We start from the raw sequence: 12,908 nt of genomic DNA on the forward strand, positions 1-12,908 counted from the left end.
TGGGAAGACACTGGACAAAAATCGTACACGTATGGATGAGGACAGTGGTGGGGGAGGGGTAAGGGCAGAGGGTGGGGTGGGAACTGGGTGGAGGGGAGCTATGGAGGGAAAAAGAGGAACAACTGTAATAATCTGAATAATAAAGATTTAATTTTTAAAAAAGAAGTGTAAAGGAAGAGTTATGGTGCTTTGCATTTGTGGAAATGATTCATCTGGAGAGCTGATTGACTTAATGCAATACAGTGGACTTTTGCTGATTATCTTTACCAAGGACTGAATGGAGTCATGATTTAAACTTTATCAGAATGGATTGATGTTAAAGATGTTCCTGAAGGCGGGTGGGTCTTTCCCTCGGCAGAGGGCCCCATGGTGGGTGGTGATGCCGCCGCAGCGTTGGGGGAGCTGGTTTCTGGGGTACCGCAGGCCACTGACTTCCCGAACAGTTCCTCTCCTACTCCGAGAGCGGGAAGCAATGGAAGGCCCGTATGCAATTCGTCCTGTACCACCTGCCCGACTACCGCGACCCGCCTGAGGGCCCCAGCCATCTGGACCAGCTGCTGTCCCTCTCCAGGGTCTGGGCCAACCACCTCTTCCTGGGTTGCAGTTATAACAAAGACCTTTTAGATAAGGTGGTGGAAATGGCTGATGGGGTTGAAGGGGAAGAACTGCCACAGTTTACTACCAGAAATGAGTTAATGAGAAAGCATCCAAGCTAAGCTGGAAGATCCATCACATTTTCATTATCAGCTACAGGCTAGAAAGGGGGAATGTGACTTTGACCACAGAAGCTCTCTTACGACTCCTGGTATTACCAACCTGTAGGAAAGAGTCAGTTGGAATGAAAGTGGCGTTTTAAAAGGTCTCATTCTTCCAGTAGCTATCATTGTAAAAGTATGCATGGATATTTATGTATTTGTAAGTCATGCCTTTTAATTTTGTTTTTGAATATCAAACTTTTTATTAAAATGCATATTTTTTAATGTTAATGCAATAATGGCAGGTAATGGATTTTATTTGGATTTCTCAACAATGTACCCTTAAGAGTGAAAAAAAAAAGTTATTGAAATGGAAAAGCTATTGAGTAAATGATTTTTCTTTTCTTTTCAAGATGTTTTTAAAAGCACTGGTAGCTATGTAACTAACAACTGTTTTTAAAAGTAAGAACAAAGCAGTACTGCCACCCCAAAGATTTTTGGTATTAACATTATTAAGAAAATTAAAGGGATCTAGTAGAGTAAAACTTTTATCTCCCTTTCTCCCATAAGAGCATCTCAATTTCTGTGTTGCACTTGGACACAGGTTTCTATCATTTAGTCTCATTGGATATTGAGCGATGATAGAGGAAAAGTTAAAAACAAATTCAGAGAAACAAAAGTGTTTCCATGTGCCTTGCTTTTAATTTGGGAGCTGTATTAGTCTGCCGGGGCTACTGTAACGAAAACCACAGACTGTGTGGCTTAAACAACAGAAATTTACTTTCTGACAGTTCCGGAAGCTGGAAGTCCAAGATCAAGATGCTGGCAGGGTTGGTTTCTGGGGAAACGCTCCTCATGGCTTGCAGGCAGTCACCTTTTTGCTGTGTCCTCATTGGCTTTTTCTCAGTGTGGGTGCACTCTGGTGCCCCTTCCTCTTCTTATGGGGACCTATTGAATTGCAGCCCAACCTCATGCCCTCATTTAACCTTATTTATCTTCTCAACGGCCACATTGGGAGGTAGGGCTTCAATATATGGATTTTGGGGGGATACAATTTAGTCTATAAAAAGGGTGTTTACACACTATCCTTTCTAATCATCCATTGAGAAATATGAGATACTTTTTAAAAGGTGCAAAATATAAGCATGACATCTCACAGATCCATTCACTGATAAAGTATCCATGATGCCAGTCAAGTAATTGACACTTAGAGAAAGGGTGGTAATATTCAGAAGTGAGACATATAAGGAATATAAGGACTAACGTGAAATCCTTTTATAGCATTCCTAGTCCACCATTTCAGAAAGTATGTTCAGATGAATAATAGTCCTCACTGATTCTGCTTTCAAATGGTAGTTCTTCTTTCAATAAGTTTGGTGAACAACATGTCCAAAAATGTCCTGCGTGAAGATTCACAACGCTACGTGCTCTGAGAAATGCACAAAGTCCACAGAAAATTTCATATTAACCTAGGTTCCGGTTTTCACTCCTTGTTGAATTATGTGATTCCCAGAGGTATTTCTGCATAAAATGCACTGAAAAAATATCCCAACTTAAAGTACCATTGCTCTAAAGCCCAATAAACAGATTCAGATCTGTCATTAAATTCTAATCTTCTACTTGATGGCTTACCTGCACTATAAGGAAGTATGAATGGTTAAACTTCCTGCTTATTGTATTGTGGCTATTTCAGAGCTTTTGTCTGTGGGGAATTTTAAATGTGCAAACCTTTCTGTAACTCAACTTTAAAAAGTAAAATGGAAAAGGAAAGTTTAATACCGCAGAATGAAAAGAAGTGTCAGAATGGAAATTCACTATTTATGGTGAATTATCTTGCTTTTACTGGCTGCAGTGAAACTTTTGAGGTTAAATAAACAGTTTCCTGGGATTGACTGAGTATGCTTCATTTGTACATAAACATGCTCAAGAACCATAAGGATATTAGAGGTTTCAGAGTGTTATTTACATTGAACAAACACACACATTGTATCTGTAGATATTATTTATTCAACATTTGTCATGCATTTCAATGAGTAAAAATCACATGTGCATAGAAATCACTTCCCTCAGAATCAACAGTCAGAGATTTCTTGTCGTCTTCTGAGAAGAGACCTGGAAAAGAGAAAGGAGTATCTGAAGCGTTCAATGCCATTCAAGTTCAGATACTGAATAAACCGGCTGTCAGTCAAAAGTCAGATTTATTAGGGGAAAAAAACAGCTTGTAAGTAAACATCAACTCTGTGCAGTTGGGGGAAAAATGAAAAACCGAAAGCCCAATGCACTAAGTCAGGGGCAGCTGTAGAATGCTTCTGACATTGCTCTTCCTCCAAGGTCTGGACGGATTTGATGGGGAAGTAGAAGGGTTCTTTCTCTTCTTGGACCTGCTCTCCTTAGATATCTAGAATGCTTTATGCTAACCTCCAGGAAAAAACTTTGTTATTTATTTCTATTTTGTAGATCACTTGAAATGCTATGAAGCAGATTTTTGTATGGTACAGAGATTATGCATTTTTAAACCTTCATTATTCAATTTTTAACACCTGGACTTATAGCAAAAATTTTAATAAATAATATCATAAGAATAGATAAAGTATTTTTTAAAATCACTAATATATTTTAATAATGGAAAGCTAATTGTTAAATGTCAGAGAAAACAAAATTACCTGTCTTAAAATCATTTATTCATTCTGTATATGTGTAATCTGCCACTTGTATTTCCTCTATTAAAGGATTATTTTAAAGTCCCTACATTAAGTAAAACATTATATGGAAAAAGAAAAGAGAGAAAATGTTTTCAACCGGCATTTATACATTTTGAACGGTATAGCTAAAAGTTACCGAGCCCTGTCCTATTTTAAATTTTTTCACATTTTACTTTCATATTTTAAAAGGAAGAGATCCAAAAGATAAATATGAAAGGACTAGAGGCCCGATGCACAAAATTCGTGCAAGGGCCTTGGCCCCTGCCGCTGCCACACGCGGCCACAGGCCTCTGCCGCCTCTGCCTCGGTCCCCGCCCACTGCCACAGCTTTGTTTGGAAGTAAGGAAGGACGTCCTGTCTAAATAGCATATTACACTTTTATTATTATAGATTATTATTCATTCCAGAACAATTATATGAATACTCCCCTTAGGACTGAGAAATAACTATCTGAAGTCAGGGCATCCTGACTCTAGCAGTTAATTTGAAAATTATTTTATTATTTTTTTCAATAACTATAACACTTTATTGAACTTTTCCTAGTGTAAGTTGCAATCAAGCATTAAGAAATATGAAATGTAAGTTATTTCTCTAATGTATGCTGTCAAGTACTTCCCTGCATTTACCAATATAAAGCAATTAAACTGTTTTCTATTGTTTTTATGATTTTCTGGTAACTTTATTTCTAAGCTAAAAAGTAGTAATAATAAACCAATAACTTTTTGTAGATTCTCAAAATAGAGAATTTAACAGATTTTTTTATCATCAAAATTAATTCTTTATTTATTCATTCATTCAATAAATATTTTCTAAAGACCTCAGAACCAGCCTTTTCCTTGTAGACCAAATATATTGTTCTAGTTCTTATATTTTTATCTATTAAATATATTCAGTTAAAATTTATTATTTAGAATGACCAGATATAACTTTAAAATTATTTTGGTTCTTACAATTTTTAAGCTGAGATTTTCATAGCAAATAGCAAAAGCAACTAGATATTTTTCACTATAATAATGCCTGGGAAATATTCAAAAGCACATTTTGCTATAAAGTGTTCTTGCAATTAAAATGGGTTAAGTCTTTACTTTTATATTACTTTAAAAGGAAAGAAAACAAAGATCAATTGACTTTTATCATTCTGAAAATACTAATCAGTTTGCTTTATTCTTGATAAACATTATATCTTAAATATTAATATTCTGCTAAAGGATATTTTTGAAAAATACTTTTGTTTCTGTTATAGTATTTGCTTTATTTTCCATCCTAATGTCTCTCTGTATTACATTCTGAATATTATTTTTCCTAATCTTTAATTCTGATTTTCTTTTCAATCTCTGTTTAATCTTTTATAAACAACTCTATATTATTCTTAATTTCAATTGCCATATTTTTCAGGCATCAAATTTTCATTTGTTTGTTTTTTTCTTATTTTGAAATGCTCTGATGGTGTTTTTTTTTTGTTTTAGTTTTTCAAGGAAAATTTAATAAGAACGATAACATATGCTTGTCTAACATGTATTTTTATATAACTGAAGCTAAAGCAAAACATTCTGTTCATTGGGTGAAAACAGCCTGCTTTATGTGTATACCAGTATACTGATGCCTTTAAAAAATGCTGCAATTATAATTTCTAGGAAATTTGAATAGGTGCCAGTGTTCTCTCCTGTCTTCATATGGGAAGAGGAAATTTCTTTAAAAATCATTTGAAGGTTGGACAAAAATTCTGTACTTGTATTTTTAAAATCACTCTGTATAGTTTTCATGATTGAGATGATACAAGGGATATATTTACATATATAGTGCTTGGTTGTTGTTGATTATCACAAACATGTTGTCACTTAGCAGAAGACATGTTTTAATGAGAAGATTTTAGTTATTTGCAAGTAAATAGGTAAATAGCTATTCACCATAAAATTTTGACTGCATTCCAGAATCTGTACATTTTGACCATTGGTGTTGCTTTTTGAGTAAGCACAAACTTTTTGAAAACAGCTTATCATTTAGATATTGTTCATTATTTTACGTCTTTGTAATGCATTCTTTGTAAGTGATTTCTAAATATGCTTTTGCAATATTATTTTTCAAGAAATTAGACAGTTATTTGGCACTGTATTTGCAAAGATTGGCAGTTAGGAAGGGTATCTTTCAAGTTACTCAGCTTGAATAGTCAATCATGTGCATATGAGATGTCAGCTTCATTATTTTACCTCTTACCATTACATAGTTTCATAGAAGACACATAACTATACCTTGTTAACTAACATACACCAAATATTCTATGAATAGACATATAACAAGAGTAGTAATTTTTTTCTATTTTTCTTAAATTAAAGAAATGATCTATACAAAAATCAATATTGCTGAGTTGCTATTAAATCCTCTAGGCTATAAAATAGAGGAACTTGGTATTAAATATATTATATTACATACTTATATTAGTGCTGCATATGATATGTTAATATTGTAAAATACTTCCAGATTTATCTTCTGAAAGAATGAGGGCAAGTATAGTCTACTCCAAACTTGGGAGAAGCTCAGACACAGGTCTTTTGGACACATACTCAGAAGCAGATAGACCTGACAATACCACTGCTGACAATGTGACAGTCTGACCTTAAACAAATTAATTGGAAGTTACACCACATAAAGGTGTGTCCACTGCTTTACTAGGTATTGTGAGGCAGAGAAGGATCTATTAGCCCTCTAGCCCTAATGATTCTGCGGGTCGGTTAATGAGATGTAAACCCAACAGCCAATTCAGAGAAGCAAAGGTGATAGTGCGGATAGAAAGAGGAAACATTACTTTTCTTTATCTTATTCAATTTTCCAACTAAGTAGTGTAAATACAGATGGTTTCTCCAAATGCATTTTATAATTGTGCTAAAAATGAATTTTCTAGTTTTCAGTAAGAAGTTACTAATTTCACTAATGGCATATGTTTTTCACCTTTGGTATCTTGCTTCATAATTTCATGTTTAATGGCATTATTTTTAAAAAAAACAACAGATGGTTATTTCAGTGACCACTGTATTTAAATATAAACTACCAAGAAGATATGAAATGTCATATTGTTTTGACTACTTTTTAAATTATTTTTGTCATCATTGTAAGAAAGCTTCTGGACTGGAGAATTTAGGGGAAGGAATCTATAGATACTTTGCAAAAAATAAAAGCATGCATATTATCTGAACTTTAAATTGGAGAGAATATTAGGTCAACACCGTCAATACTTCCTATAATTATCTGTTTAAGTTGATACTTTTGGCTGCTGGATTTTTCACATAACATCCGGAACAACCCTTGAAATGTCGTTGTAACATCCAGATGTTCTCTGTGTTTTTTCAGACATATAAGACTCTCACTGAGCTTGTTAAACTCCTGACCAAATTGTTTTTTGTGTTTTTGTTTTTGTTTTTTTGTTTTTTTACCATGAAAGCTATTCATAGTGTCAGTCCATCAGTCCATTAAACCCTGACAGTAATTTCAACAGGTACAGAACTCCAGCTATAGCTCACTTTATTCAGCTGTGTTTCTCAGTCACTTGAACTTATTTTTTAAATTTATTTTCTTTTAACTCTCCAAAATCCTTTATACTATCGAATTGAAACATTTGAAGGCAACCTAATACACAAACTCAAGTGTGCTCAGTGCAAGATGTGCAGAGAGCCTTGCTTCTCTCCGGCAGCTGTGGGCAATGCTGTAAAATGCCCCTGCCTCTTCTGTGTCCTGGTTGAAGTGGCAAGTCCGAGCTTCTGCTGAGGCCAGGGCTACAAGCCCGAGCTCTCCCTCTGCTTGAACAGTATTGCCCAGCACCGAGGAGAGCTCAGCACCACTCCAGTCACTTCTACCCGCAGACCCACACAGTGCCCGAGAAAGCTGGCACGGGTGAACTCTGAGAGCCTCAGGAGTTCTCTGTTCTTCAAATTTCTAAATCAATATTTGAATAGATGTGGTTAGTTAAGTGTAGGATATTTGTGTTTGCTTCATTTAAACCAAAATAGCTAATAAAAATGCTACTGTACTTTCTTTGATATTTTTCTTCACACCAGCTGTCTATCCTGAGAATTTGGACTCATAACTTTTGTGAGCAAGTACACCATGGGATTAAAAAACATGGAGTTTCTAAAATTCTTTCTTGGTTTAGCAGATTTTCAGATTTAAAGTACATAATTTGTTGTTAATTCATAGAATGCTGCATATACATACACTAGAAATCTAATCAAATGCATCAGTTTTACCTGCACATTTTAGGTAATCGTAAGAAACGTGAGCATTCACATGAAAAAATAGATTGAAAGAAGAGGGACACAGAAAACTTTTTTTGTTTCGCATCACAGTGCTTTTCTATATTTTTGTGGCATTTTGAGACCAGCAGAAAAGGAAACATTTTGAATCCAGTGGTGTCTAAAGTGTATTATATATGAATGCACGACACAGGGAATTCTGGTTGATTAGCAGAGCATGCAGGTTTCAAACAATGGAAGCATGGGTGCACCTGTTATTTTGCACGGAGGATTCATGGAACTCTTCTAACTTTCTATGGAATTCTTTCTAACTTTCAGATCTTTGGAATCAAGTGAAACCATAACCAGAAATTATATTTTTAATGAGGTGAGTAGTGTTAGCTCTGGGCAGCAGAATAAACAGGCACAATCTTTGATTGCATGGGATCTGTGAAAACATTACTAAAAATATAATCAGTTGGCAAACAAACTAATCTAGAGTGGATAAAAATTTTTAAAAAACTTTTAATCTAGAATAGGTAAATGTTTTTTAAAAACTTTTTGTTGTGAAGTAGAAGTAAACGGGTATGTGGAATCTGACTCCATGGTGTGGTGATGTATTTGTAATTGCCAAAGATGCCATGCTTAAAATTCCATTGGCTTAATTGGTTTGGATTAGAGAGGAGAGAAGAAAGATAATACCTAGCCAATCAACTGTCCTAGGGCAGTCCTCATCAAAATTAGCATATTTTTCTGAAAATGAGACTCAAGTCCTCACAAATATATGAGTCAGTTCTATTTAATACACAGCTTAAGACTTTGGGGTTTTCTTTCCCTTTTTAATTGGGGAGGATTCATATTTATGATAAATATAAGAAGAATACTTTGGTTAAGGCAGTCAACATTCTGAGCATTAATTTTTTCATGAAATAAGCAAACATTTGAATTTTTCCCATGCCATGTGCCTGCTTCCCATTTTTATGGCAGTTGCTTTTTAAAAGAGTTTCTTTTTAACTGTTGTTTTTCTTCTTTTATATCCTGGAGGGAAGGAGAAAACAAGCTTGTATTTTTCTTTCCGTTTGGAAAGAGAAAAGTATTCCCCCCCAAACAAAAATATTGACAGTCAAGAGGTCCAGAGAAGATCAGTAAGCCAGAGCCGTCACAGACATAAATAAGACTCCTTTTTTGGCTCAAGGGATGTAAGCAGATATATGCAGTACAGCCTCCATTCTCAGTGTTATTTTCCGGGGGTGACACTTCTTAAAGTGACTGGCAGAATTTTGTTATTATCAGTTAACGGTATACATGCGGCTTCCTCCACTATATTAGTAATTATATTATTATCCGGGGAACTTATTAATAAGAAGAGGGAAATTATAAGAATTAATTGTCTCTGTCTTCCTTAAAGAATATGTCCTCTCCCTAACTGGTTTGGCTCAGTGGATAAAGCGTCGGCCTGAGGACTGAAGGGTCCCGGGTTCGATTCTGGTCAAGGGCATGTACCTTGGTTGCAGGCACATCCCCAGTGGGGGCTGTGCAGGAGGCAGCTGATCGATGTTTCTCTCTCATCGATGTTTCTAGCTCTCTATCCCTCTCCTTTCCTCTCTGTAAAAAATCAATAAAGTATATATTTTAAAAAAGACTAAATGACCATGGATTTAGTGACAAATGTTTTTTGTTTTTTTTTAAAAAGAGTATGTTATCATAAGTTAACAACCAGTAGAGATGTGGGTACATGGTTGAACAGTATTTACTTGGAGTTTATTTAATAAAAACAAATAAACAATTAAACACCAGAAAGTTCAAAGCAATTTGGGAACAACTAAAATGATATTATGATTGTTTCAAAGTTGCTTAATTCCAAAAAGTTACAATTAGCCTATAAATCAAAATTGAACAGGTGGGAACCAAAATTTATGTTTACCTAAATTTTTAGGATTAGAGACACTGAGTAAAAGGAAATGAAGTCTGATACTCCTGTAGGGAATAAGAAATTTAACATCCCTATCAAGGCATTGGTGTTTGATATATGAATAGAGAACAATTTTCTTAGACAATAGACTCCTTTAGTTCAATACCCAGGCACTAGAAATACAAAGATAAAAAGCCAGTATAGCATTTGCTCTTCAGTAGCTTATAGTCTAGTTGGGATAAATGTAATAATCTATAATAAAATATGAAAATGCTAAACATAACAACAATATACCTTGGAAATACAGATGTCAGTCATGTTTGGCCATATTTCCTCAAGATGGTGCCTGGAATGAAGGATGCAGTGAATAAACGTTAGTAATATTGTGTTCAAGGTGAGAGAAAAAGAGGCTCTGTTATTGCTAGCAGTTTATCATCACTCATTTTATTAATATGCTTATAATATTTTCTGAAATATCTGGGAATGAGTCATTATCAGTGGAAAATGAGAGTAGGAAAACACCTATCATTCACTTTAAAAATAGTCTGTGGGCACAGCAAAGAAAAATGTTTAATGTGATTATATACCGAGTAAAAAAAATAAAGTTGACTCTTGGAAAGAAATGTTCATATAATCAGAAAATGAATGAGTTTATTCAGAATAATTGCCCTAAAAGATCTATATACTTAAAAACAAGTTAACATTAATTGTAGAATTTTCTTATGTGATTTTATATCTATATCCATGTAGTTATTTGGTAAATATCACTGATTAGTAAAATCCTAAATGAATTTTAAGATTTTATCATAAATAAAAATTAAGGGGAAAAAAATGACAATTTCTTTTTAAACCGAGCTATAGTAAAAGTCTGATAAAAGAGAACTAAGGTCAGATTTATGGTCATCTCACTTCTAACATCTTGGCATGGTATCTGCAGGTGATACTTGCATATGTATGCATGCATATCTTTGTAAACACTTAAGATGTATTTAATCTGTATACTTATATGACATTTAAATGACATTAGAAATAAAATGCAATGTCCAGTTCCATCCTAAAAGAACAACAGAAGAACTAATAGCTGATAACTTTTTGAAAAAAAACTATAAAAACAAGAGGGAGAATAAAAACTCATATTTTATAAAACCAAAAAAGTACTTTTTTAAAATCTGCAATGTAGAAAAAGTAAACTCTCAGGAAAATCTCAAATCAATGCCAAAACAAAGAGATGTATGGGGTCATATACTGTAATCATTTGGAGTAGTTTATCTTTGCAAATCTATTATAGTTAGGCTTATGTGTTTTCTATTATTTTGTTTTTTATTCCATCTTATCTGTTTATATTACAGCAGCTTACCATGTTATTAAATAGTTTTACAAAGTATAATAGGTGCATAAAATTTCATTCAAAGAAAACCCTAGTTCACCGATATTTAGTACATTTCTTAATGTTTGAGTTATTTTATCTAGTTGTGCTTCATCTGCTCCTCATATATCAGCAGAGTCTGTGTTGCTTGTCTCTACTAATGAAAGTCAGTAGCTACAAGTTTTTCTTGATAGATGCAGGGCTTTCTTTTGAGAGTAGAAGTCGGGAGGAACAGAAAATGCAAGAGGAAATAGACGCGGAAGGAAGTTGGAGCTGTCACTAGAAGTTGGAGCCTCATTTCATACTGAGATGGTTGATGTAGTGGCAGAACAGAGTTTAATGAGAATGCTGAGTTGTATACCTACTTCATACTATTTGCTTTATGTATATCATCTCATTCAATCTTTTCAACAATCCAATGATACAAGCATAATAGTTACCCACCATTTGTGACTGAAGAAGCTGAAACTCAGAGTCTTTGAAATCCAGGCTGAGTCCAAAGCTTGTACTTCAAGTTATTCTGGCAAGTTACCTGACTATGCCTGTATTCAAGGAACAGCAGAAAGAAGTGCGAGTTAGTGGTTCCTGCCCAAGTTTCCGTTTGGGACTGCTGGTTTATATTGACATCATAAATCCTGGGATGGAAGTAATTTTGAAAGGTCACCTAATCCATTCACCCTGCCTTAAACGTTCCTGACAGATGAGAAGCTACCTTAATTCTCTACCCCTTCAAAAAAAAAAAAAAAAAGTACAGCTTCCACTGCCTCTTATTCCTGGATTTAACATCCCAGAGTGCAGGAAATCTCATCTCTTTTTGTAGCATAAATCCCACTCAGTGCTGCTTAAGCTTGTTGCCTTTTGCTGTGCTTCTTGAGAACACATAGGGATGTCTCAGTAGCAGAATTTTCTATGTTTAAAAATGAATACTGAAAATGTCTTTTTCAAATGATATAATTCGTGTGCTTTTAACTTCTATTAAAAATACTTATTTTTCAACATTAGTTGCCTTTATTTTTCTTATTAGTATCAAGAGTTCTGTTTCTTCTTTTTGTGTTAATGGGCTCAGATGAGAGAGCTCTAGAGGGGGTTTGACCTTGGTTTGCTGGCTTTTCTAGGAGACTTTTGTTTAAATCCCTTGAAAAAAATTCCGCAGCTGCCCTGTGGTCTTCGTTGACAAAGTCAGAACACTGTGAGCATCTTGTATTTTTTGCCTCTTAGTGATTCTGATTTGATGACTTGTTTTCTTTTAAAGAATTTCAAAGACTTCATCAATGGGAGTATAGCTATGGCCACTCTTGGTGGGTAAGGAAGTTCTCCAACGCAAATGCCCTTCTAGCTGGATATTTATAGGCTAATGATGTCTTTTGAAAGTCTGCTTATTGTTCCATTTTTCATCTCCAGCTCTGTCTGTAGTCCCATTTGATTCACATTGTGCAGCTAATAGAGCTTCATCTCTACTCAATGTTTCCATCTTAAATTTAAATGGGATTAATGCAGTGAAAAGTTCTTTTTAAATGATTAGGTTAATAAACTGGAAATTATGGCTTTCCAAATAAGGCGTTCCCAAAGAGAGCTCTTTACTTCATTTTTAGGACTACATTTTGTCTTGTCTTAAGATTTCCAAATACTTAATATAATGTTCACAAGATTAATAATTCTAAACATGATTTATCTTCTTGGTGCTTTACTTTGAAAACAGTGGAGGCCATCTTCTCAATTGATTGAACAGCTGTAGATCTTTCTAGAGGTCACATTGCAAGTTAGCATTTGTCATTAATCATGGCTTTAATTAAAACTCAGGTTATAAGCTGAGTAAACTTTCTCTTCAGCTGTTAATTTTTCAAATATTTTATCCTCTTTTTTAAAAAAAATGCATTAAAATTATAATATGCTTTACTATATATTTTGTGTTTCATTTCCTGGCACTACTTAGAATAGACATTTATAAAAAACATAAGCATTAAAATTTGAATGTTTCCTCTGTAGCCAGAGGTAAAGTTCATTATATAT

At 34.3% G+C, this 12,908-nt stretch overlaps 1 protein-coding gene and 1 long non-coding RNA gene across 2 annotated transcripts in view; both read left to right on the top strand.

The window, feature by feature from the left end:
* Positions 1–6,308, top strand: part of LOC107181729 — a 21,030-nt gene extending 14,722 nt beyond the window's left edge. Inside the window, exon 4 of the long non-coding RNA XR_001512434.1 lies at positions 6,297–6,308. This is a non-coding gene — a long non-coding RNA (uncharacterized LOC107181729). The remainder of the gene's footprint in view (positions 1–6,296) is intronic.
* Positions 340–858, top strand: LOC102753726 (CDKN2AIP N-terminal-like protein). The gene is given in 2 exon segments (XM_015558329.1): positions 340–433; positions 436–858. Coding segments are annotated over 2 exon segments (348 nt in total). The 5' UTR covers positions 340–366; the 3' UTR covers positions 717–858.
* Positions 6,309–12,908: the final 6,600 nt, after the last annotated feature.

Source organism: Myotis davidii, unplaced genomic scaffold (genome assembly GCF_000327345.1).
Source record: "Myotis davidii unplaced genomic scaffold, ASM32734v1 scaffold473, whole genome shotgun sequence".
NCBI lineage: Eukaryota > Metazoa > Chordata > Mammalia > Chiroptera > Vespertilionidae > Myotis > Myotis davidii.